The sequence below is a fragment of the Coffea arabica genome, chromosome 8e (genome assembly GCF_036785885.1).
Source record: "Coffea arabica cultivar ET-39 chromosome 8e, Coffea Arabica ET-39 HiFi, whole genome shotgun sequence".
Lineage (NCBI taxonomy): Eukaryota > Viridiplantae > Streptophyta > Magnoliopsida > Gentianales > Rubiaceae > Coffea > Coffea arabica.
In genome coordinates, this window is record NC_092324.1 from 47719877 (window position 1) to 47744889 (window position 25013).

At 36.6% G+C, this 25013-nt stretch overlaps 6 protein-coding genes across 13 annotated transcripts; 2 read left to right on the top strand and 4 right to left on the bottom strand.

The window, feature by feature from the left end:
* The first annotated feature begins 3565 nt into the window (after nucleotides 1–3565).
* LOC113707295 (25S rRNA (cytosine-C(5))-methyltransferase NSUN5) lies at nucleotides 3566–8977 on the top strand. Of its 7 annotated transcripts, none has more exons than XM_027229555.2 (13): nucleotides 3566–4002; nucleotides 5092–5141; nucleotides 5290–5340; nucleotides 5524–5659; nucleotides 6009–6094; nucleotides 6423–6521; nucleotides 6639–6731; nucleotides 6822–6966; nucleotides 7188–7249; nucleotides 7488–7575; nucleotides 8008–8088; nucleotides 8327–8488; nucleotides 8658–8977. In XM_027229555.2, the coding sequence occupies exons 1-13, from the start codon at nucleotides 3633–3635 to the stop codon at nucleotides 8885–8887; spliced, it is 1653 nt and encodes a 550-aa protein (XP_027085356.1). In that variant the 5' UTR covers nucleotides 3566–3632; the 3' UTR covers nucleotides 8888–8977. The 7 variants fall into 7 exon arrangements, with proteins under 7 accessions (XP_027085356.1, XP_027085354.1, XP_027085355.1 ...); XM_027229553.2 differs by having other exon boundaries at nucleotides 3570–4002; nucleotides 5083–5141; XM_027229554.2 differs by having other exon boundaries at nucleotides 3575–4002; nucleotides 5083–5141; nucleotides 8014–8088.
* Nucleotides 8978–9281: 304 nt separating this feature from the next.
* Nucleotides 9282–10296, bottom strand: LOC113706463 (17.3 kDa class II heat shock protein-like). The gene has a single exon (XM_027228367.2). The coding sequence runs from the start codon at nucleotides 10050–10052 to the stop codon at nucleotides 9582–9584; it is 471 nt and encodes a 156-aa protein (XP_027084168.1). The 5' UTR covers nucleotides 10053–10296; the 3' UTR covers nucleotides 9282–9581.
* Nucleotides 10297–11426: 1130 nt separating this feature from the next.
* LOC140013096 (uncharacterized) lies at nucleotides 11427–12779 on the top strand. Its single transcript, XM_072062158.1, has one exon. It carries the CDS (start codon nucleotides 11430–11432, stop codon nucleotides 12366–12368), a length of 939 nt encoding a protein of 312 aa, XP_071918259.1. The 5' UTR covers nucleotides 11427–11429; the 3' UTR covers nucleotides 12369–12779.
* Nucleotides 12780–13565: 786 nt separating this feature from the next.
* On the bottom strand, nucleotides 13566–14519 carry LOC140013097 (17.3 kDa class II heat shock protein-like). The gene has a single exon (XM_072062159.1). The coding sequence runs from the start codon at nucleotides 14246–14248 to the stop codon at nucleotides 13778–13780; it is 471 nt and encodes a 156-aa protein (XP_071918260.1). The 5' UTR covers nucleotides 14249–14519; the 3' UTR covers nucleotides 13566–13777.
* Nucleotides 14520–17158: 2639 nt separating this feature from the next.
* On the bottom strand, nucleotides 17159–19714 carry LOC140012506 (uncharacterized). Of its 2 annotated transcripts, XM_072060608.1 has the most exons (3): nucleotides 19427–19708; nucleotides 18914–19250; nucleotides 17159–18104 (listed from the first exon to the last, which is right to left on the bottom strand). In XM_072060608.1, exons 2-3 carry the CDS (start codon nucleotides 19190–19192, stop codon nucleotides 17667–17669), a joined length of 717 nt encoding a protein of 238 aa, XP_071916709.1. In that variant the 5' UTR covers nucleotides 19193–19250; nucleotides 19427–19708; the 3' UTR covers nucleotides 17159–17666. The 2 variants fall into 2 exon arrangements, with proteins under 2 accessions (XP_071916709.1, XP_071916708.1); XM_072060607.1 differs by having other exon boundaries at nucleotides 18914–19714.
* Nucleotides 19715–21801: 2087 nt separating this feature from the next.
* Nucleotides 21802–24800, bottom strand: LOC140012584 (uncharacterized). Its single transcript, XM_072060824.1, has 2 exons — nucleotides 22708–24800; nucleotides 21802–22619 (listed from the first exon to the last, which is right to left on the bottom strand). The coding sequence occupies exons 1-2, from the start codon at nucleotides 23296–23298 to the stop codon at nucleotides 21936–21938; spliced, it is 1275 nt and encodes a 424-aa protein (XP_071916925.1). The 5' UTR covers nucleotides 23299–24800; the 3' UTR covers nucleotides 21802–21935.
* Between the last annotated feature and the right edge of the window lie 213 nt (nucleotides 24801–25013).

Here is a 25013-nt window from a genome sequence, read left to right on the forward strand (position 1 = left end):
GCAAAATTACTTTTTTCATCCATCACTTTTAAATATATAATTTTGGGTTCCTTACAAATTCACGTTGATTCAATTTTGTCCCTACTTAGGTTTTCGACTAATTTTTTATCGGAATTCACCACGTGCCTTACACGTGATCATTTTTTAGTGATAAAATTGTCAAATCAAATTTTACATAATTCGATTTATAGTCCCTCGCATTTCATAAAATGAATTTTTTCGTCCCTAACATTTTATAAAATGAATTGTTTCGTCAATCACAATTCACAAAATGAATTTTTTTCATCCTTCATTGGTTATATGTGCGAATAATTTTCTTTAAATTCATGTATATATCTATTTAATTTTATTTGAACAGTATGAATAATTTGTAATATATTTCTATTTGATTTCGCTTGAACAATATAAATAATATGTAAATATCTCTATTTTCGTACTATTCAGGTAAAATCAAATAGATATTTACATGAATTTTAAAAAATTATTAGTTTTTCACTCATATTTATTTCCTTTTACTTGAAAATTGAAAACAAAAAAGATATTTAATTATAACCATTATTGAATGTTTATATCAAATTAAATTTGGATAAAAAAAGGAAAAATATGGCAAAAAAGAAATAAGGGATTGTCACTTTTAAATTTTTTAAAAAAACCACAAAGCAAGTAATTCAACTGTTGATTTTAAAAGTAGCTAGTAGAAATTTCAGATTTAAACTACAATGTGTTAGCATGACTATAAATTTTGAATTAGGACCTATTAAGTAGATGGCCTTATTATACAAGTCAATAAATAAATTATTATCAAAAGAAAAAAGTCACAAATATTGAATAGGTTCACATGGTGAAATCATATAGATATATACATGGGTTTAAAACAAATTTGTTAATTTTAAACCCCTGTATATATCTATTGAATAGCATGTGTACAACAACGATTAGTTGTTTAAGTAAAATTAAATAGAGATATATTTTATGGTATTTGTACTATTCAGGTAAAATTAAATAGATATATACATGGGTTTAACGAAAAAAAAAATTATTCGTACACATGATTAATGAGAAATGAAAAAAATCTATTTTGAAAAATGTGAGGGATGGAAAAATTCATTTTATGAAATGTGAGGGACTAAATAATTCATTTTGTAAAATGTTAGGGAAGAAAAAATTCATTTTGCGAAATGTGAGAGACAATGAATCGGATTATGTAAAATTTGATTTGATAATTTTACCCTTAAAAAATAATCACGTGCGAGGGACGTATTGGATTTCGATCAAAAACTAGTCAGAAATCTAAGTAAAAACTAAATTTGATCAATGTGAATTTATAAAATATGTAAAATTATACATTTAAAAGTGAGGGATAAAAAAAATCGACTTTATTTTTGAAAATGTGAGGGACGTTTTGGACGATTAATCTGTCTTAATTGGGCCATTTCTGGGCCAATCAAACGCCTCAATGGTTTCTGACCCCTTATTCTTCGGTCTTAATTTCGGCTCTTTTTGTGGTCTTTATCATCGATTGCTTGCAACAGTGGACTCCTAGGTCTTGTACAAGGTCTTGGTGACCCTAGCTGGATTGGTGACCTGTACAATGTTCTCGAATCACTTTATGAGTCAATTGTGTTGCCCGGTCTTCAAAGTGGAAATCGTCGGTTAGTAAACTTGCTAATTAATATTTGTGCGTTGAGACCGCAGATAATATTTATGCCCGAGGAGCAATGCCAATTGGTAATTATTTGTTTCAAGACTCCTACCATATGGAGAATTAGCAAGAGCGGCTTATAAGCATTAATTCACATTACTAGAATGCCAATTTCAACCTTTCAGACATTTGCTCCTAAGTTCTTGTTCATTTTTTTGGCACTTAAAAGATATTGCCTCACTATATATATATATATATATGTATGTGTGTGTGTGTGACAGAGAGAGAGAGAGAGAGTGCGTGTGTGTGTGTAAGACGAAGTTTCAAAGTGATATGCTTTGTATCTCAATACATGATTGGTTTACTCGTTTCAAAATAATTTAAACAATAATACTGAAACATGAGCAGTGTGTTTGGATACTAGATTATTTGAAATAATTTTCTGAAAAAAAAACTTTAATAGTATTTTTTTATGATATACGTGAGATAAAAATATGACTGAAATAATCGATAATGCAAATAAATAAAAAAAAATTTCCCACAGATAAGTAACTATCCAATGTCAATGTTTGACTGACTAATGACTTAACATTTCAGTTTAATAGCTTTTGAAAGGAAGCAGCACTAAGAATCTGTCTACTGCAATTAGGTTTGGAGCAACAAACGAGAGGTTGCCCAATAAGAACGAGTCAGCTGGGTCATGAAGATCTTTCGAGTTACCTTCCTAAATTCAAACCTTTTTTTTTTTTTTGTTAGCTAAATACTATATAAAGAAAAGAAAAGGACGCATGGAGCTGCTTTTAAAAGCGCCCTTGGCTCCCACTATGGTACAAAAAAGGCTTCTCTTCCCGTACCGGCAACAGCAAACAAATGATACTTTACTGGTTTGTTTAGTTTATCTACTTAAAAAGTTAAAACAACAAAATGAAATCGAGGAAGAAGGACTTGAACAGAAAAAGCTTGGGGCGGGCATCTTAGAATTTCTTCAAATGCACTCCAACGTTTCTGATTGAATGGAGGAGCTATGAAAGTCATAACAAATATATTAATGTCGTCGAGTTGTCAAGTGTGTTTGGATTGTAATTTTTTTTTAAAAAAAATTATTATATTTTCTGTAAACACATTTTTCAATCATCTTTTTATCTCACAAATATCAATTCGTTACAGTAATTTTTCTATCAAAAAAAATGCAATCCAAACAAGAGGTTACTGAATTTCAGCCTTTTTACTAGCCTAATCGCATATTTAGCTGGCATATGATTACTTACAAAAGAGAAAGTAGATTATAGCCTTTTAAGCTGCTCAAATGTAATCAAGCTTTGCTTACTAATTGGCGATTTATCAAGTTCAGCTCACATGAGCTTTGATTAATCGCACTTAAGAGCTCGAGTTTTAGCCTTTGATAAAACTTTATTTATTTTACAAGAAACCTTACAACGCTCGCTTAAACTTAAAAAGGAATTCGTAAATGAAATATTTCAGAAATCTTTATTGTGTTAATTAAAAGCTATTAATCGGGATTGAGAAAAACTTTACAATCTAAAAATAGTCACTCGTCACTGCAATTTCAAATATATTCCATCACCCTGAAGATAGTTGTTTTTGTAAATGGGAAATGTTATAATTTGCACTTCACTTTTTTTATAATAACACTTTTATTATCTTTTTTTTAATTGTATTGTATAATAAATGAAGCCCATATAATATAAATGATAGTGCAAGTGTCATAAAAAATGTGGGATACGAATAACAGTTGCCCTATAGGGAAAAAAATTACATTTTGCTTCTTAGTTTTGTATGAGGGAAAATAGAGCTGTAAAAAAAAAAAAAGATTTGCTACCTAAACGGGGAGAGACGGGGAGAGGGTGGTGGGGGGGAGGGGACTTTTATTTTATTTTATTTTTTAAAATTCATGTGCCCGTGAGACAATAGACAAACCAAAACAAGGCCCGTTAGATGCAAAAGGCCCGTTGGATAGCAACAGACACAGATGGGCCTAACTCTTCTTGGGCTTTTCCTCGAATTTCTCACGAAATCCAAATTCCCCCAACCTTTCCTTCGTCCTCCGAAGCTCGACTCCGCAGTCACAGAAGCCGGGAAGCTAGAGCCGATGGCAAGGAAGGATCGGCCGGCGAAGAAACAAACAGCTGCATCTAGGAAGCTGAACGGAGGAGAGAAACCTTTGAGAGGAGCCGAGAGGTCAGCTTACTTCGCCAGGAGGGAGGCGGCTAAGGTCTTGCGCACCGTACTTGAAGGGGACGCCCGCCGGCGAGCTGTGGGGTCCATTAAGTCATTGGTTTATAGCCCTTCCATCAGGAACAAAAGAGCCACCTTTGCTTTGGTTTGTGAAACCCTCAAGCGTAAGTCAGCAACCAGCACTACTTTTCATTATGCCCTCTCAGTTTTCATTTTTCTAATCCTACTGATGAAATTTGAATATGGGATTTGTCTTCGTCCTATTAAATTTCTGCAGCAGAAATGGGTATTTATGGGATTAGTCTAATTATGCTGAAAGCTTGAATTTTTTTCCCTGTAGATTTTAGAAAGACATTAGCTTGATCTTATCTTCTTTAAGTGATAAATGAGTTGGCATACCTGTTTTTGACTATAGTTAGTCTAACAATGATTCCTTGTGGTTTAAGATTTGTATAGACATTTTCACGTGCTACTGCCTCTCGTATGATAAGTTACAAGTGCGTATTATCTACCCGCATAAATGGATGCACTTGTTACTTTTCATGTAATGGGTTGGTTATATCATATGTTAGTGCTAGTGTAGCTAAAATCACTTCTTGTTTAAAAGTGAGACTAAATGGTTTCGGATATTGCCTAGGAGAAAAGTTCAAAAGCAAAAAAGAAAAGTTGGATTTTAGTTATTGGATAATTGGATGAAACTTTTATCAGAAATACACTGTTTATGGATCTGGAATTTTTATCTTCACTGTTTTCAGGTGCATGATAAAATAGCGATCAACCTATATTTTCACTTGAAGTGGCCACAATACTATTAACCTGAGAGGGCAAATGTTGTAGACTGAGCCCTTCACTATCCTGAGAATTTAGAATCTGAGTAATACGCTGTAGCTGTATTTATGGTGTTGACATATAGCATTAGTGTCCTTCATCTTGGTTAAGTTTAATGACTGCTTAATTTGTAGATTTTCATTAAGTAGATATATTGGATTGTGTATTGGTTTGCGGTCAACTTCTCTAAGGGATCAAGGTTTAAGTTTGTAAGAGGCAACACGCATCTGATGGATGTGGCAATTGAATCCGTTTTGTGAACTAGATTTCATAGGGTGGTAAACTCTGATTTCGAATGTTGGGAACTAGGGAAAAAGGTTCCTTACAGATATAAATCCATTATTTTTGAAAGGAAACTTTATTGTGCCTAATTGTGTGAGATAAATTTATTTCTGACTGGATTTGTTCTTGAATAGATCTCCCAGTTATCAAAGATGTTTTGCGAGCCACTAATGTATTGAATAGCAAGTGGAAGGTATGTGAAGCTTTTCTACTAGTCATACTTAATATTTATAATAATAGGGTTGCAGTTCATTAAGCGTCCTCTTCCATCTGGCACCATTTCTAAAAATAGTTTGTAGCACAATGGCAAATGTAACTAAAGCTAAAAATTGGTTTTGCAGAGACAAGAAGAGTTGCTGTGCATAATTGCATATGATATCCTCTTTGGTAAGGTAGGTATTGAGTAAGATTATTCTTTTTCTTGTTTCCAATGGAGAATAGACATGTCTGCTGTTGCCCTTTTTCCACGTCTATGCATTTTTCACATCTACATAGAATCTCTCTGCTTCCTACATTCTGCTCCTAAATTACATTTTTCTGCTTCCCTAATTTGTAGATCATTTTTCTCTCCATAGGAGTCTTTAGCAACTGGGGATGCAGAAAAGCTTCTCTTGTCCAGGAAAGATAAATTACGGTCAGCTTTGGTTCATCTTTTAGAGAAAAAGAGAGTGAAGCACATAAAAGAATTGATGCCTCAATGCAAAATATCTGGTGTGTTCCTGTGCTAACTCTCTGTTTTATTGAGATGCATGCTACTTTCCACATGTTTTAGGTGAAACAACAGATGTAAAAGTCAGTTATTAACAAGCAATGAATATGCTTCTACTGCAAAATTATTTTTGTTGATTTATACTTATAAAGAAAGGAAAAAAGGGGTTTATGGCTGATCTTTTCTGCAAACAATTACCATCTAAATATGAACATCTTACTTGTGGTTAAATGATGTTGTTTTATTATGTCAAAATTAGAAATGACGGATACATTTTCTTGAGCTATGCTATGACATTAATTTCTTCCTGTTTGACGCCTGTCTGAATTTTTTTGGAAATGTTGGCTGCAGATATGCCAAAACCACGTTATGTTCGTGTAAATACTCTGAAAATGGATGTGGAGTCTGCTATACTTGAGTTGACTAAACAGTATGCGGTAAAATCTTCAACTTAACCGAGTTAATGATTTTTCCATGTTACTTTTCTTTTTTAGCTTCTGATCTGGGGTTTGGTGCAAGTTTATAGGTGTCATATTGAGCGTGCTATTTGCATTACAACTTGGGTTCAATGGCATGCATGCTAATGCTAGAAATGAATTTATATTTGAACTTCACGTCTCTGGTATTGAAATAAAAATGTGGAAAGATCCAAAAACGGATCGCGGAAGTATCGTATCAGAATTTTAGAGAGAGAATCATTTTCTTTACAGTCCTTACAAAATATATTTTCTGCTAGTCTTTTGATCTATTGACTAAAATGTATAGGTTGACAAGGATGACATGGTACCTGGTTTGCTAAAGCTACCACCAAGTACTGATTTGCATAAACATCCATTGGTAATAAATGGAAGTATTTTTATGCAGGTAAGGCTTAGCTTCATCGGTCTTACCTCATTAAATATAAAAATTTTCTAGGAGACATATATCTTAACTGCTCTTTCACTGAGTCAAGCTGGTATTCTCCTTTTCTATGGATACTAGGGCAGAGCAAGTTCCATGGTTGCAGCAGCACTCGAGCCTAAACCAGGATGGTGGGTGAGTTTACTCAGCACTGAAGAGTTAATTCCTTCAGATGTATGCATGTGCAATTGCTTTGATTTTTTTCGAAGCCTTGATTCTCATTTCTCTTTTTTGCATTATGAATTTTGCTTGATAATGGTGAAGGTTCTTGATGCATGCTCTGCACCTGGAAACAAAACTGTTCATCTAGCTGCTATTATGAAGGGAAAGGGGAAAATAATAGCTTGTGAACTTGATAAGCAGAGAGTAAAACGATTAGAAGCCACTGTCAGACTTGCTGGTGCTACTAGTATCCTTTAAATGGTTTTTCATATTCTCCATCTGGCCTGGCATTTAGCAAATGGAAAGCCAGCTTGGCAGTTGTGCTTGTTTTTGTGTTGTATTCTCCTTAAATTGCTTCTCTCCAAAACTTCCACATTTTAAAATGGAATTGGAACTGATGTTCATTGCGAGTGACTCATTTTTTTTCATAACTTAATATTCACATTTACAAAACTTAACTTGGCCCAGATGTCAAAGTTAAACATGAAGACTTCTTGAAATTGAATCCTGAAGAGCCTTGTTGCTCAAAGGTAATTGTTATTCTTTTCTTTGTACTTTTGCACAAATATACGTACCTGATACAGAAGGAATGGACATTCTTATTGAATTAACTGGACATCTAGTCTTCTATTTGTTCTATGATATGCCGAAATTCAATTCTGTTTTCTCCACCAGATATTTGTAGTTTGTATGTTTTTGTTTCTTATCTCTACATCTGCTGTATTGCTTCAAAATGGGTTTGTCGTTTGATTGTTGACTATATTGCAGATTCGAGCCATACTTTTAGATCCATCATGTTCAGGATCTGGTACTGCCATTGACAGGCTAGATCATCTGCTTCCATCATATGCTGCAGGTAAGCAAGCGGCTGAGCTCATACTAAGCTACTGGCTATTTTCTTTCTGCATTCCTCTCTTTCTTGTGTATTAAGCTATATTTGAAAGGAAAAACAATTAAACCCCCATTGCGTGCTTCTCCCCCGTTGGCATTTTGTTTCCCAGGATCTTGAGTTTATTATCAAATTTCAAGGAATATAGGATTGTCCGCAACTACTATTTTATTCTTGTTGCCTCAAATTTATGCTACCCTTTACCCAGAGTATTTTGGTTGTTAGTCCAAAGGATGCGGGTATGTTTGGTTAGCAGATAATATCTCTGTCTCTTAGCTCTAGTTTACATGTCAGTTTTCTTTAGATCTTTGTGCTTATTCTGGGCAGAGAATTACTCTGGCTTTTCTACAAGTGCATTCATGCTATATTATACCTCACGCTTACCTCTTCCTTTACAAGTATTAGATGATACTGGCAACAGTGATAGGCTGATGAAGCTTGCTGCTTTTCAGAAGAAGGCTTTGGAACATGCATTTTCATGTAAGTTCTTGTTCAGCTACATCCTGCACTCCAATTCACCTTGCATACTCGTACTCTTCAAGGTCGGCTATTCCCATCAAAACTTCCAAGAGAGTCCTAAAAATTTTGGGCCAACATTCTTGGCAGATGCTATTAAGTGCATTTTGCAATGCATCTACAATTGGCATTCAGCCACTTTTAGTTATGTATTCCATGCCATTCTGCTGGATGATGATGGCATCGTTTTACATTTTTCCAGTTCCAGCAGCCGAGAGAATTGTTTACAGCACATGTTCCATCCACCAGATTGAAAATGAAGACGTTGTCAAATCTGTTTTACCCCTTGCAGCATCTCATGGTTTTCAACTTGCACCAGTTCATCCCCAATGGCCTCGGCGTGGCCTCCCAGTTCTTGATGGATGTAAGTGCTTGAAGTCGAATTTTTCTCCATAAGATACACACTGGTTGAGCTTTGTGGGTGGCAACTTTTCTGATAAATGAATGGAAACCTTGAAGTTGAGCATATGATTGTCATATTAATATAAACTATCATCTGCTAATTCCTATCTTCTAATCTGTTCATCTGGCAGCTCAACATTTGCTGCGGACCGACTTGGTGGAAGACGGAGAGGGGTTCTTCATTGCACTGTTTGTACGAAAAGCAGATAAAAGACCTCAAGAATATGCAGAAAGTGAAACTTGCGAAGGATACAGGAGCAAGAGATTTTTGAGGAAGAAGACGGAATTTGTAAATTATTTCTTTAACAACAGGTTCAGAATGTTGTTATATCCTCCATTTCGCTTGAAGAAACAGAGATAATGCATTAGACTTATGACATGCTACACTCATAATTGTATACATCTCTCTTTGCCTTTCTCTTCTAATTATTATTTTTTTCATTGTCTTCAATCCTCCTTCAGCAGTAAATAGACTGCTCCAAGAATTGCATCTTTCCTTGCCCTTTTTTTTTTTTTTGGGGAGAATTTCAAAACGCCACAAGACTTTCCATTATTATTATTATTGTTTTAAAATTTGCAAAATTTTAATTTCGGTAACCACCGCGGACGCAAGGCTTTCTTCTTTTGATTCCTTTCCATGATATGTTGCAGTAGATTGAAGAATATATTTGTTTTTTGAAGCAAAATTTGAAGAATATATTTATCTAGCCCAAAGTAATAATACTGAAAGTAATCAATAACATCCAAAGATCAAATTCAATGCGGCCCCCAAAATATTTGGAAACTCAAAAACTCTTCTCATTCATACTTTCATAGTAAAGTAGTAGATAAGCAAAATCACACTTCCATATATCATAGTACTACACAGAAAAGAAGGCCATCGCCTTCTGCACAAAGCCAAACTCAGGAAAATTCCCAGAAAATCATTAGAGCATCAGCATAAATCCTTAAAACGCCTCCTACCCGCATTTATTTTCCGTCAAGACCCAAAACAGAGCATATATACTAGTACTAAAGAAAAGCAATACAACCAACCAAAATGCACACAAATTTTTTCAAGCAATCTGGACCTGAATTGTCTTGGCCTTCTTGGGTTCAGGAGGGGGCAATTTCTGAACGGTAACAGTCAACACACCATCTTGACACACCGCAGAAATTGCATCGGTATTGGCATTCTCCGGCAGCACAAACTTCCTCATGAACTTGCCGACCCTCCTCTCCATCCTCACGTACTTGGCCCCTTCTTTCTCCTCTTCCCTCTTCCTCTCTCCGCTGATAATCAGCACATTGTCTTCCTCCACCTGAACCTTGATGTCCCCCGACTTCAACCCCGGCATATCCACAATGAACGCGTAGGAATTGGGATATTCCTTGACGTCAGCCGGAGTGGAAGCCATAGCCTTGGTATCTCGAACGTAGGTCCTCGACGGAGCGTTGACGGTCTTGTCTGCATCGTCCGTGGCGTCCATCATGTGCTGGATGGTTTGGAAGAGTGGGGTATCCCATCCCATTAGCCTCACGTCCATTTTTCTCTTCTTGATTTGGGATATTTTCGACGAGATATTTGCCTCTTTTCACTTTTTCTGTGATCTGAAAATTGCTGTAAGCTCTATGAGAAGGGAATGGAGAGGAAGTGAGTATATATAGAGGTGGGAGAAGAATGAAGTTTGGAAGTTTTGTGGAGGTGGGGAAAAGAAGGAAGACGCGGAAAGTTTCTAGTAAGTTCTTTTATTCGCTGGTTCTTTCTGCTAGTTTCTAAGTTCGACTTCTACGCTGATCCAGAACACTGCGGAAACTACTAGAAGTAAAACTCTGGTTGACTTTTTCTTTTCTTTGAATTTTTGTCCTCTTGTTGTCTTATTTGGAATCCTTTTTGGGCCGCAATTTGTTAAAATACTGTCAAATTTCTCTAATTATTTAAATTATTTAAGAGGTATTTAAATTTATAAAGTATTAATTTATTTTAATTTTATAAATATATTTAAATAATTGGTGAATTATATATCCAAAATGTCTCTTAAATAATTCAAGCAATTGGAACAATTTGGGTGGATTTCAAATACTTCATTAGATTCTTTAATCCAAACGAAATAGTACGAGGATATATTGAAAGAAAAATTATAAATTTGTACAACATATATTGCAATATGTATAAGGAAAAAACAAAAGAAAAATTGTACATTATGCAAAAGTTTGTACAAAAATAGGAGACGAATTTTCACTATTTTGGCGACCGAATTTTGCACACCAAAATTCTTCAATAATTTTCAGTCATCTAATATCTCTATATTGAAGATATTGCTGAAGAAATTTTAACTTTTTCTTTTTTAATTTTTTGGTTTTTTAACTGTGGATCAAATGAAGGAATTCTCAGTGCCTCTGGTGCTAAGGTTCTGACATTCTACACAAAATAGATACAAAAATTTGAGAGTGACTTCACCACTTAATCCACTTTTTTTTTTTTTGCATTCAGTTCTATATTAAACTTTGAGACAAATTTAACATAAAATTTTTAACAATCAATAATCATACACTAAATAGAGAATAAATTGGCAATGCAATTCATAATTTCAGATTTCAAAAATATAAATACAGAATCTTCAGAACTTGACTCTACTCTTTGTATATCTAAATTGTACGTTAATAAACACCAACTCGAAGCTTCCTAGACTTGATAATCAAGAAACAACTAAATAAAAAACCCCCACATACAATGCCTAATCGATAAATTATGAATCTACTAAATCTTAATGATAAACTTCTAAAACTAAGTTAGAATCATTTTTTAAGCGAAGTAATTTTACTATTAACCTACTTTGTATAGGAAACAAATTCTCTTTTCCTTCTTAGTTTGGGAATCGAATTTCCAGAGGTAAATACTATATATATGTACATGCAGGTTAATGTTCATGATTTCTTGCGTTTATGCTGTCTTGTGCTTGACAATGGACTCCCTAACAACTCGTCTAAAAAATTTGGGAGAATACAATCAATTTGTGCAGCACTACTTTTGCCATTCTTTCGCTACAATCCAGAAACATGAACTCGACAAGGGAAACAAAATTCTAATGCCTGCTTCGGCTTTAGATTGCCTTTCTGCTCTCAGGATTCATTACCCCATGATGTTTTCTATACAAAATATTTATGACGATTCTGGTGGCCGCACTTCTCATTGTGGAGTCTTGGAGTTCACAGCCGAAGGGGGCTCAATCTTCGCTCCGCAGTGGATGATGGACAGCTTGAAGATCCTCGAAGGAGACCTCGTACTCCTCAAGAGCGTCTATCTTCCTAAGGGTACTTTCGTGAAGTTGCAGCCGCATACAACTGATTTCATCAATCTTTCCAATCCTAAAGCTGTTTTGGAGAAAACCCTCCAAAGATATGCTTGTTTGACAACCGGAGACACCATCACAATCTCTCACGATAAGAAGAAGTTTCAGATTGACGTACTTGAGGCCGAACCAAGCCCTGCAATTAGTATCATTGACACGGATTGTGAGGTAGATTTTGCGGCTCCTTTGGATTACAAGGAACCTGAGAAGAAAGCCTCGCAGAAGGTTGAAGAGGAGAAGCCTAAGTTTGTAGCGTTTTCAGGCTTAGCAAGGCGAATAGATGGGGCGCCGCTGGCACATCTGTCCGATATCGTAGCAGAAAAACTGGAGAAGAATGTGATCAGTAAAAAGAATTCAACGAAAACCTGTGATTGTGAAGGACCAGGAAAGAAGATGGTGTTTGATTCGAACACGATCAATAAGGAACCCCCAAACAAATATGACGTCAAGAAGGAAGAAGTGAATAAATTTGAACCGTTCACGGGAAGGAAAAATGTTACAGGGTCTTAATTTCGGACCCCTTAAGAAGTGAATAAATTAACCTTTTCATGAATACTGGGCAGTCCAGATTCAAGAAAGGCTAGTATAAGTGTATAACGCCTCCAGAGTCCAGATACAGTTGCAATTCCAAGGTTGCGCAATATGCTAAGCAGCTAGGCCTATTAATTTTCCTCCAAGAGGAGCAAAATTTTGAAGTGGTATTGTAATTATACCATGCATGCTTTCAATTACCTTCCTCCATCTTTTCTTCTTTTTAAATTAACGTATGCAGACCGCGGAAGAAACCGCCATCGCTGCAGCCGCTGTCCTGGCTGATTATTTGACAAGATTGGCATTGGAAATGGTAATGGTAATGATTGGCATTGGTTTGATCTGCAACAAGGAAATTCCTGCCAATGTTGGGTCTATGAGGATGACAAGGCTCCGCCCTAAACAGGCCGAGGAGTGGCATGGTCATATTCTCGAACCACCTTCTATAATACAGCAAAGCCAGTTTTGCAACCAAGAATGTTCGGAAGATATGGCTGGTTTCAGTCTGACTTGTGATTAATGATGGACCAGCGGATGTCAATTTGTTTAAGCATCTTCGTATTCACCATCTTGGTGGACGTGGAATGAACTGGCCACCAGGTCAAATACTAGTTCATGCGAAATATATGCCTTTGAATTCATGGTGTAGTGCCTAAAATGTGGCACAAACGAAGACAGTTAATGGGAATGACATATTTTCACGTCCCTGGATATAATATCAAACAATCTGTTCTTTATATTCATCTTCATGAAATTAGAAATTACAAAATGCAATCGATTCACTCATAACTGTTGATGTTAATTTGTCACAATACGCATAGATTTCTCATAGATTTATTATCAGCGATGGCCTTCAAAAAATTCGTATATATTTCTGGATTACTAAATGCGCAGATATCGCTACTTGTCGACTTCTTTGATGTTTGGTGCAGTGATATTGCTCTCCCAACCAGTCCCCTTAACAAAATTGCGGGGGAGTCAGGTGGATGATAAAAAAGCATTGGGGGTAGTCAGTTTCTTGGCTACTAACAAAAACCACAAACTAGAATAGAATTAGTGGTTTGACAAAAACACAGATTTTCTCTGAAACAGCAAATTAAGATCAATTGTCCAGAAGAATTATAGTCTCAATTGTCAAGGACTTCTCATTCGAGAGGACAACAGCAGCAGCACAGGTTATTGAAAACAACAGAATACTTTATTGCACCACTGAAAATTTAGCCCATAAAAACAAGGAACGTTAACAAGAGGCCTAAACATGATGATCCATATGAAGTCATATACTAAGTGGTACAGCACAATTCCAAATCTGATCTTAGAAGCCAGACATAATTATATATCCAAAACAGAAGATAAATCTTTCAACAGTAAAGCTGGACCTTCCAACTTCAAGCAATCTTGACCTCAATAGTCTTGGGCTTCTTAGGCTCAGGAGGGGGCAATTTGTGGACGGTGACAGTCAATACCCCATCTCGGCAAACAGCAGAAATTGCATCGGTATTGGCGTTCTCCGGCAGCACGAATTTCCTCATGAACTTGCCGACCCTCCTCTCCATCCTCACGTACCTGGCACCTTCTTTCTCCTCTTCCCTCTTCCTCTCTCCGCTGACAACCAGCACATTGTCATCCTCCACCTGAACCTTGATGTCCCCCGATTTCAACCCGGGCATATCCACAATGAACACGTAGGAATTGGGATACTCCTTCACGTCGGCAGGGGTGGCGGCCATGGCCTTGGCGTCTCGGACGTAGGTCCTTGTGGGTGCATTGGCAATCTTGTCTCCATCATCCGCGGCGTCAATTAGGTGGTGGAGGGCGTTAACCAGTGGAGCGTCTAAGCCCAGCAGTCTGACGTCCATTTTTCTCTCCGTGCTTGATGATTTGAGATGGGGATATCTTTTTCCGAATTTTGATTCCGAAAGGGATTGACAATGATTGTGTACTGGGTGGTTTTTTCTGGGACCTTTTTTGCTCAGTCGTGATGGTAGAAGCGATATTTCTGGCAGATATATATAGGTGGCGGAAGGTAGAAAACTGGAATTTGGAAGTTTCTAGAAGGGAAAAGAAGAAGAAGGAACCATGGAAATGGAAGGCTTCTAGAAAGATCTGCTTTGAATGGGTTTGAAGTTCTACCAGGTCCCAGAACGTGGCGGAATCATTTTTCATTTGGGATAATTCCGGAAACCTCTTGATTTTTCTAACAATTTCACCCGGTTCTCCTTAGGTTTATGTAATTATACTTACCACCCTTAACATAGTAAAGTACCTCTTGATTCTCTTCACTGGTAAACAATTCACATTTTAAGGCAATAAATTTATAAAATTCAAAAAAAAAATCCTAATTTCTATCTTGCGTTTATTTTTGTTCCTCTCTTTCTAAGATATTATACACATTGTTTGGATAGAGTATTATTTCAAATAATTATTTGAAATAATTATTATAACACTTTTTGTGATGTGAAATATGTGAAATAAAAAGGTGATTGGAAATATAAAAAGATGAATTGAAAAATGTGTTTATAATGCAAGCGAAAAATTTGCTATCCAAACATAGCAAAATATGTTTTTTTTATTATCTTTAGTTTTATGGATATTATCAAATTGAAATTACAAAATTAATAGAGGGAGCAAATTATTTTTCAAAATAGAAGAAAATGAAGAGATCTGCGATGATAGAGAAATAAATAATGAAATTGATGATTGAAATAAGAAGAAGCTCCAAAGATGTGGAATTTATAATATTTTGTCTATTATCAAGAAATTTTTTATAAAATGTCAATAATTTGCATAAGGATGTCTTTTATTATATTTGTAATTAATAGTTATGATTTTATTGTGGAGGTAGAATTTATTATCTATTTCTTATATATTAATATTTTTAAGGATATAGGAGTGCTGTAATGGTAGTTCTTGATTAGATTAAGGATGCGTTTGATAAAATTGAAATATGAAAACTGAAATATAAAATATGAAATTTGAATTTATTAAGTTATTGAATTGATAAATATTAAATTAGATACATTTGAGTGTATGTCACATTCAGTGATAAGTAAATAACTTATCACTTATTTTTTTGAGCAAGTTTTAAATAGGAAATTCAATGCCACTTAATAAATTTAGATGTTTAATTTTTTATTATCAAACAAATCTAATCATATTAACTTCTAAATCCATTAAATTTAAGTATTAAATTGGGTTATCAAATAGGGTCTAACTTGTATTGGAGAGGTGTTAGGGGCAATGAGATTTAATTTTAAGGTATAAAATTGGTTGTCAATGGGGTGAAGGGGTGTGTGTGCATGTGTAATTTTTTTTCGTGACAACTGTTGATAATGTATATGCAATTTGAAATCTTTTGGACGGCTATTTGGATTTGTAAGTGGAGTTTATGCTTTAGTGATTATTGGGGGTTAGAATAATGGATTTGTACATAGTGTGGAAGAAGGTGATAGAGTATATTGTATTTTTCTCTTTTAATTTTGTATAAAATGACAATTTAAATTTTTTGAGAAAAAACTAACTTGTTGAACCTATATTATTATATAAAGAGTAAATTATCCGAGTAGTCACTATACTTTTTGAATAGTTGAGTTTTGTCCACTCAACTATTAATAATATGTTTGTATCCACTAAACTATCAGAAGTGTAAATTTTGGATCACTTCGTCTAATTTTACCGTTAATTTTGTCATGTGCAACTATTAATAGTATTTCTCTTGAAACGTGCGAGCCCTTATATTTGACAGAATTAATGATGGAATCAAATGGAATGGCTCAAAGTTTATACTTTTAATAGTTCAATGGGTAAAAATATACCATGAATAATTGAATGGCCAAATTTTGACTATTCAAATAGTTCAGTGGCTACTCAAATAATTTGCTCTTATATAAATAGTAAAAGTATGCAAATTATATGTAATTTTTAAATTTTGAAGAGAGCTTTTTGTAACTATTAAAAATCTCAAGGGATGTTTGCCTTTTCATTTTGCACGCTGATTATTTCTTTTCTTGCCTATTTTTCATTTTCTCCTTATTTTTAGCTTTTTCCCCCTTAAGTACGGGACACAAGTTTTTATTGATGGATGCTTAGTCAAAATTGCCAAAAGTTGATTGACTGCATGCAGTTTAGTTTCTTTTTTGTACAAGTAAAATTTCAAACTTTGCAAATGAAAATTTTAATTTTTTTTTTGTTATGGAATAAAAATTTGATCGAAAGATGAACCAAACCGAAAGCAAGAGATTAAAGAGTACAAAATTTATTACTGTACGGGATGAAACAAAGAAAAGAAATATGGCAATTGAATCCTTTGATACCATGCTTCGGACAACACTTTTGGTGGAAAAGTCTTGGTTTACTGCCTCCAGGACAATGCAGCCCAAAGACCATACCACACAACTAGCAGCCCAAAAGAGTAACAAGAAATCTTGAAAGTCAGCTGCAATATTGAGCTAACTTAACTACGCACGCTGGCAAAAAGAGTTTGGCAGCTAATGAGGCCATCAATTTCATTCATTCTCCTCCGTATTAACTGATTCGACAAACAACTTTTTGACTGCGAAGATTTATTATATCTTGTGCAGAAAGAAAAAATATATTGTAGTGATTTAATATATGTGAAATTAAAAAAAAATTGATAAATGTATTCATGAAAAACTTAAAATTTTTTTGGAGAAAAATTACAATTCAAACAAAGGATAATTTATTACGGCCGTATATGGAGAATAGGATTCAGAGTTTGATTTATTCATTGCTCAAACTTGAAATTAATATGGGGTAGTAAAATGGATTATAGCAGATACCCTGAAACTTTAATTAATGGCGTTACATTACACTGTTTAAATGCAAAATGACAACTTCTGGGCTATCCACACCAAATTGCTTGCTTGGCGTGACTATTAATTGTCCACTTGGCATCGGGAAAGCTAACAAGCACTACACATGAGCAGCAGCAGTATCAAGTCAACTACTACTAAGGATTGCCGTGGGCATCAGCAGCTGAGCCTGAATCCCGAAGGTTGAGGTTGAGGTTCTCCTACATAATTAAGCTGTACTGCGGTTTCCTTCTTGAGCCTCTTCCGAACAATTGCGATAACCAGTATCCCACTAACAGCCCAAACACCATAGAAAAGTATGATTTCCGTCCATTGCGTGCTTCGTTTTGTTTTGAGGCCTTTAGGGTTTAGCATAAGGATTGATGTGAAATAAGCAGCCGCCAGTGCGAGAATTGCTGAGTGGAGGAAAATCGACAGCAGAAGCAGAGCCAGCCATCCAGTAAAATCACAGAAGGTGATGATGATTAATTGTCGACAGAGCTGCCATAAAGGATGCTTGGCTTGAGAAAACGAAAAGGTCATATCTCTGGGGATGGGTGTATGCCATTACAGCTTCTCCTGCTCTGCGTGGATTTGGCACTGGATTACCATGTGAATCTGCTATTAGGTCGTCTTGCCAAACTCCTCCCGGAGGGCTTATTGCAGCCTGAAATGCCATTGTCGCAATAATTGAGCATGCCACCTGTATCCAACTACGATGCTCGCGTACTAAATCCTGTAATCCTGTAGAAAAGTCGCTTGTCTTGGCGCCAGCAACTTTGAGACATCGTGCAATTTCCGAATTGATATTGCAAAGTCCGCGTAAGACGTCTACCGCTGATTTTCCATTTGCGTCCCTGGCATTCACTACTAATCCGATCTTCTGCAATATGTACTTCACAGTCTGCATGCAAATTTTTCTCAGCTTGTTTGTTAGACTGGCTAATTAAGGACTCATAACCAAGTACACAAACTAGGCCAATTAACCACGTTAAGGTCAGAAGTAGCCAAATTTCCAATTGTATATTTATGTGATTGGATTTGATAAAATAGATTGCTAGCAATTTAAAGTTTCATTCGGGATCACTGCATTAAAATTTTGCGCCAAATAAAACTGGATCACAATTGCAATTGAGCCAACGTGATTTGAAACCTGTTAGAACCTGTGCAGTTCTTGGAAAAGGTTTTAGAAAAATTTAATGCTAATTTCTGTTTCAAAATATATTTTGAAAAGATTGGAAACTTTGGTACTTAGTACCTGAAAATTGCTATGATGAAACATTTTTCTTTTTTCTGGACTAGTGCAATTTGTGCACACAACTTAGCCTGTCTTGTCTCGGTGTGCTTGGATGGTTAGGTGTGATCAATTTCCAGAGAAGGAGAACAAACGGAAAAAGTAGGTAAAATTGAAAGAACAAAAGAAAAAGAATATGAGAAAAATAGTAAGAGAAAGCATGGAAGAAAAACTTGGAAAGGGCAAATAATACTCTATAAATTTGCTTGACGGGGAATAAGACTATATCCTTGTTTGACCCAAAAAAAAAAAGGGAAGAGAATAATTGCCATACCTTTGTTATTGTTCATTTTTACCACAAAATCCTCCTCAACAAAAATTAGAAAAACAAAAAACATTGCAAAAGATAAAAGGGAAAAAAATGAAATAAAAAACTTATCTATAAAAAAAATGAAAAAAGAAAGAAAATTTTTTTTTACCTCATGTTGCTCATAGTATATGGCCAGGTGCAATATGGTCATGCCATCCTCATTTTTTGCATTCACAAACTCTGGATGTTTTAATATGTCGACCAGCGTCTTCAATGCTTCCAGCTGATTATATTTGATGCAGAGGTGCAAAATGGTTCCCCCGCCGTCTGTCTTCTCTAGAGCTGCTTGAAATCCGGCACGAATTAGCACCTGCAAGACTGCCACTCTTCCATACATGGCAGCAAGATGCAAAGGGTTTCTGCCATCTCGATCACGGGCCAAACACATAGAATGAGCAGAATTAACTTGAGATCCTGCATCAAGTAGCCCTTGCAAGATTTCCAATCTGCCATACACCAGGAAGTAATTCAGCATTTTAGAGATTTCTTCAAGGGTCTCCATATATATATATATATATATATTTTGGTTGGTCAGAAAAGAGATGAAGATGGATAGTGAAGAAGGTGAATCAGAAGTGAAGGAAAAAATTAGGAGGAAAGATTTCTAATCAAGCAGCCAAACCCAGACGGATTGTAGCTGCTCTGATACCACTGTTATGGTATTGAACCAATTAGCAGCAATGGTGACAGATTAGTTGCAGCAGAAGTGAATTAACTCCTGACGAATTTGAATGGAACAGGAAATGGAGATGATTATTGGAGCTTCAACTTCTCATTAACAATAGGTAGGTCAAATACAGAGACAGAATCAACGGATTTAGGATCGAAAAGGGAAGATTGAAGGAATTAAGAGAGAAGAGAGGAGGGAGTTGGCAGAGCCAATTCCTCTTTACAAACAATGGAAATAATATGACAAAATCTGAGCTAACTTCCGGATTCTTCAGCCTTTTATGGCTACTGCCGGCTAACTAATTTCTAAACGGACTAATCAGGTGAGGCCACGTGGAAACTCTAGAATTATCAGCTCCACTTGCGCCAAACAGAAGCATAATTCTGTTATGTCAGGTAGAAGGCGTGCTTTTCAAGTCACGCCTTTTCTCCTTCAAGTTGAGCAGTTGCGCCATCCATGCAAACTGGATCACGCCTTCTTCCTTCTTCAAGCTGGAACACGCCTTCCCTGTAATCTGGAACACGCCTCCTGTATTGCTTCCATACTCCATGACAGGCGGGCTCCAGAGTTCTGTCCTGTGATTAATGATGGACCAGGGGATGAGCATCTTCATGTTCACCTTCTTGGTGGACGCGGAATGAACTGGCCACCAGATCAAATGCCTACTAGTTCATGTGAAAATTATGCCTTGACGGAGCAGCGCCTAAAATGTTGCTTCCCTAATCGAAACGAAGGCAGTTAATTGGATATGACATGCTTTCATGGCCGCCCAGAAAACAATTTAATGTCTGTTCTTTATATTCATCGTAATGAAATCAGAAATTACAAGATGCAATCGGTCAACTCATAACTGTTGATATTAATTAATGTGTCAGAACACCCGTAGATTAATTTGTCATAGATTTATTATGATCAATGATGGCCTTCAAAAAAAAAAAAAAATTGTAAACATATTTCTGGATTACTAAATGCGCAGATATCACTACATATCCAATTCTTCGATGTTTCTTGGACATGGTGCAGTGATCTTGCTCTCTCCTTCAGTCCCTTGACGAAATTGCTGGGGAGTCAAGTGGATGATGTAAAAGCATTGGGGGTAGTCAATTTCTTGGCTACTAACAAAATCACAAGTTCACAACCTATAATAGAATTATTGGGTTTCCCAAATTTTCTCTGAGACAGCAAAAATTAAGATCAAATGTCAAGAAGAATTATGGTCTCAACTGTCAAGGACTTCTCATTCGAAAGGACAGCAGCAGTAGCACAGGTTATTGACAACAATGGAATACTTTATCGCACCACTGAAAATTCACAAGTACTTTTTTATTTTTTTTGTAAAATGTCAATAATTTGCATAAGGATGTCTTTCGTTAGATTAGTAATTATTAGTTATGATTTTATTGCGGGAGGTAGAATTTATTATCTACTTCTTAGAATTATTTAGTTATCATTTTTCATGCTGATTACTTCTTTTTCTTGCCTATTTTTCATTTTATCCTTATTATTAGCATTTTTTTCCCCTTAAGTACAGGACGCAAGTGTTTATTGATGGATGCTTAGTCAAAATTGCCTCAAGCTGACTAATTGCATGCAGTTCAGTTTCACCTTTTTTAATTTATTTTTATTTTCTTTTTTGTACAAGTAAAATTTCAAGCTTTACAAATGAAAATTTTAATTTTTTTTGTTATGGATTTTAATTTTTTTTGTTATGGAATAAAAATTTGATCGAAAGATGAACCAAACCGAAAGCAAGAAGATTGAAGAGTGCAAAATGTATTACCATATGGGATGAAACAAGAAAGAAATATGGCAATTGAATCCTTTGATACCATGCTTCGGACAACACTTTTGGTGGAAAAGTCTTGGTTTACTGCCTCCAAGACAAATGCAGCCCAAAGACCATACCATACCTGATACCACTAGCAGCCCAGAAGAGTAACAAGAAATCTTGAAAGTCAGCTGCAATATTGAGCTAACTTAACTACGCACGCCGGTAAAAAGAGTTTGGCAGCTTATGAGGCCATCAATTTCACTCATTCTCCTACTCCATATTAACTGACCTTAATAGGTGAACTCGACCCCTAAACACATTAGTCATAGATGTTTCTGGCTAGTCTAACTCTTTTAACTCTAGCAGGAGAACTAATTAATCAAACCCTCCTCCGACCTTTTTTGGTTCCAGTCAAAGACTCAGAGATACATGACCAGTATACAGCCAATTATTGGTCCATCAAGCATGGGTTCAACCAGTTCTGGTGGTTATACGACCATGCACCCAATGCTTGAACCTTTTTGTCCAATTAGATATTGTGAGAAGAATTTTCGGCTTCAACAAACAACTCTTTGAATGCGAAGATTTATTGGGAAAGCTAATAAGCACTACACATGAGCAGCAGCAGTATCATCAAGTCAACAACAACAACTAGTAATATCTATATCTATCTAAGGATTGCTGTGGGCATCAGCAGCTGAGCCTGAATCCCGAGGTTTTCTTCTTGAGCCTCTTGTGAACAATTGCGATAATCAGCATCCCACTAACAGCCCAAACACCATAGAGAAGTATGATTTCCGTCCAATCCGTGCTTCGTTTTATATTTTTGCGGCCATCAGGGTATAGCATGCGGATTGATGTGAAATGAGCAGCCGCTAGTGTGACAATTGCTAAGTGGAGGAGAATCGACAGCAGAAACAGAGCCAGCCTTCCAGTAAAATCACAGATGGTGATGATGATTGTCGACAGAGCTGCCCAAAAGGATGTTATGCTTGTGAAAACGAAAAGTTCATATCTCTGGGGATGAGTGTGTGCCATTACAGCTTCTCCTGCTCTATGTGGATTTGGCACCGGGTTACCACGCGAATCTGCTATTAGGTCTTCTTGCCAAGCTCCTCCTGGAGGGCTTATTGCAGCCTGAAAAGCCATTGTCGCAATAATTGAGCATGCCACCTGTATCCAACTACGATGCTCCCGAACTAAATCCTGTAAGCCTGTAGAAAAGTCGCTTGTCTTGGCGCCAGCAACTTTGAGACGTCGTGCAATTTCCGACTTGATATTGCCAACTCCGCGTAAGACGTCTAACGCTGATTTTCCATTTGCATCCCTGGCATTCACATCTACTCCGTTCTTCTGCAATATGTACTTCGCAGTCTGCATGCAAATTTTTTTTTTAATTTGTTAAAAGGGAAAAAAATGAAATAAAAAACTTATCTATAAAAAAAAGAAAAAAAAAATTTACCTCATGTTGCTCATAGTATATGGCCAGGTGCAATATGGTCATGCCATCCTCATTTTTTGCATTCACAAACTCTGGATATTTTAATATGTCGACAAGCGTCTTCAATGCTTCCAGCTGATTATATTTGATGCAGAGGTGCAAAATGGTTCCCCCGCCGTCTGTCTTCTCTAGAGCTGCTTGAAATCCGGCACGAATTAGCACCTGCAAGACTGCCACTCTTCCATACATGGCAGCAAGATGCAAAGGGTTTCTGCCATCTCGATCACGGGCCAAACACATAGAATGAGCAGAATTGGCTTGAGATCCTGCATAAAGTAGCTCTTGCAAGACTTCCAATCTGCCATACATGGCAGCAAGATGTAAAGGGCTTCTGCCATCTTGATCACGGGCCAAACACATAATATAAGCAAAATCAACTTGTAAGATTGCTTTTACAAAATCTACATGGCCCAATATTGCTGCTATGTGAAGAGGATTCTTATCCTCGCACTTCAAAGCAGCTTTAGCAAGAGCAAGTGGATCTTCTTGAAGCAACTGACAAAAAGCGGTAACATCTCCTTCCACTGCTGCATCACAAAGCCTTCTGTCCATGCTGGAAGTGGAAGGTCAGGTCACAATTTGGGAAGCAAAGACAATTACACTTGGGTGCATGGCTAGTGGCGTCAAGTGCTGTCATGACTTAATCCGGCAACATATTTTTGTTCTACTATGATAGCCGGTAGATTCCAAGAGCCGATCAGTATTCCATGAAGAGAAAAGGTTACTGCAGTATGTGAAATGGATTACAAGACTAGTTAAATAGAATGGGAAATGAGACGGAAGGGTAAGCCCTAAACAACTGTTGTTTGCCATATTCTTCTCTAGTATAAATTCAGCAAGTCCACGAAGAACAACAAGAGGAGCTTGACTGCTAGTGGGTCTCGGATGAAATAAATAAACCGGAGTTAGTAGTGCGTCTAGACTTCTAGTAACATCTTTTCAGGAAAAATTTTCCGGCTGCATATAATACTGGGTCAATAGGGGAACGTGCCCTACTGGTTGAGTCTTGAGACTCAACGTACGTCACGCACTTATTGTCAAAGAAGACAAGATTAAAAGTCTAGCCATCGTATCATGAACGATGAAGTATGCAATGCTAACGCTAGCATGCTTATTTTGACTTTCCGAAGAGGCTGGAGATTTCTTCAACACCAATTTATTACGTACGGCCATATGATGGAGAATAGGATTCATCATTTTTGATTTATTCGCTGCTCAAACTTGAAATATGTGGTAGTATAAGATGGATTATAGCAGATATCCTGAAAGTTTAATTAGCAGCATTACACTGTTTAAATGTGAAAGGGTGACGCACCACACCCCATGGCCATTTGGGGAGTTCCCGATTAAGAATGGCATCAAAGATTACTTAATCCAGAAAGCTAATAAGCACTACACATGAGCAGCAGCTGAATCCCGAGGTTCTCCTAGATGATTAAGCTGTGCAGGATTTTTCCTCTTGAGCTTCCTCCAAACAACTGCGATCACCAGCATCCCACCAAGAAGGCAAACACTACCATACAGCAGCAGCAATCCAGCCAGAGCTGTGCGCTGACTTCGCTTTTGTGTGAGGCCTTTAGGGTATACCGAAATGATGGATATATATTGAGTTGTCGTTAGTGTGACAATTGCTATGTAGAGCAACAGCGACAGCAGAAGCCGAGCCAAACTTCCTGTAAAATCACAGATGGTGATGATGATTGTCAACAGAGCTGCCCAAAAGGACATTTGGCTTGTAAAAACGAAAAGTTGATATCTTCGGGGATGAGCATATGCCAATATGGCTTCTCCTGCTCTGTGTGGATTTGGCACCGGGGTACCCTGTGAGTCTACTATTAGATCGTCTTGCCAAACGCCTCCCGGAGGGCTCATTGCAGCCTGAAAAGCCATTGTTGCAATAATTGAGGATGCCACCTGTATCCAACTACGACTCTCGGTTATTAAATTCTGTAATCCCGTCGAAAAGTTGCTTGTCTTGGCCCCAGTCGTATGTCCAAGACGTGCCATTTCAAACTTGACATTGTCAACTCCGCTCTTCTGCAATATGTACTTCACAGTCTGCACGCAATTTTTTTGTTTTTTTCAGCTTGTTTGTTAGACTGACAAATCAAGGCCTCGTAACCAAATACACTAACTAAGCCAATCACTTTAGAGTCAGAAGTAGCAGACTTGTTTGCTAGACTTAGACTAACTAAGCCAATCACGTTAGAGTCCCAATTTCATGGGATGACCCCAAAAGGTTTGGGACAATCACGTTAGAGTCAAAA

Excerpts from the sequence above, each read along its gene's own strand:
- LOC113707295 (XM_027229553.2), top strand. The coding sequence starts at position 3,633 with ATGGGCCTAACTCTTCTTGGGCTTTTCCTCGAATTTCTCACGAAATCC. Across the intron at positions 5,341-5,523 it reads ATGATATCCTCTTTGGTAAG|GAGTCTTTAGCAACTGGGGA; the intron begins GTAGGTATTGAG and ends TTCTCTCCATAG. Across the intron at positions 5,660-6,008 it reads GCCTCAATGCAAAATATCTG|ATATGCCAAAACCACGTTAT; the intron begins GTGTGTTCCTGT and ends TGTTGGCTGCAG.
- LOC113706463 (XM_027228367.2), bottom strand. The coding sequence starts at position 10,052 with ATGGACGTGAGGCTAATGGGATGGGATACCCCACTCTTCCAAACCATC.
- LOC140013096 (XM_072062158.1), top strand. The coding sequence starts at position 11,430 with ATGTTCATGATTTCTTGCGTTTATGCTGTCTTGTGCTTGACAATGGAC.
- LOC140013097 (XM_072062159.1), bottom strand. The coding sequence starts at position 14,248 with ATGGACGTCAGACTGCTGGGCTTAGACGCTCCACTGGTTAACGCCCTC.
- LOC140012506 (XM_072060607.1), bottom strand. The coding sequence starts at position 19,306 with ATGGAGACCCTTGAAGAAATCTCTAAAATGCTGAATTACTTCCTGGTG. Across the intron at positions 18,105-18,913 it reads TATACTATGAGCAACATGAG|ACTGTGAAGTACATATTGCA; the intron begins GTAAAAAAAAAT and ends ATTTGCATGCAG.
- LOC140012584 (XM_072060824.1), bottom strand. The coding sequence starts at position 23,298 with ATGGACAGAAGGCTTTGTGATGCAGCAGTGGAAGGAGATGTTACCGCT. Across the intron at positions 22,620-22,707 it reads TATACTATGAGCAACATGAG|ACTGCGAAGTACATATTGCA; the intron begins GTAAATTTTTTT and ends ATTTGCATGCAG.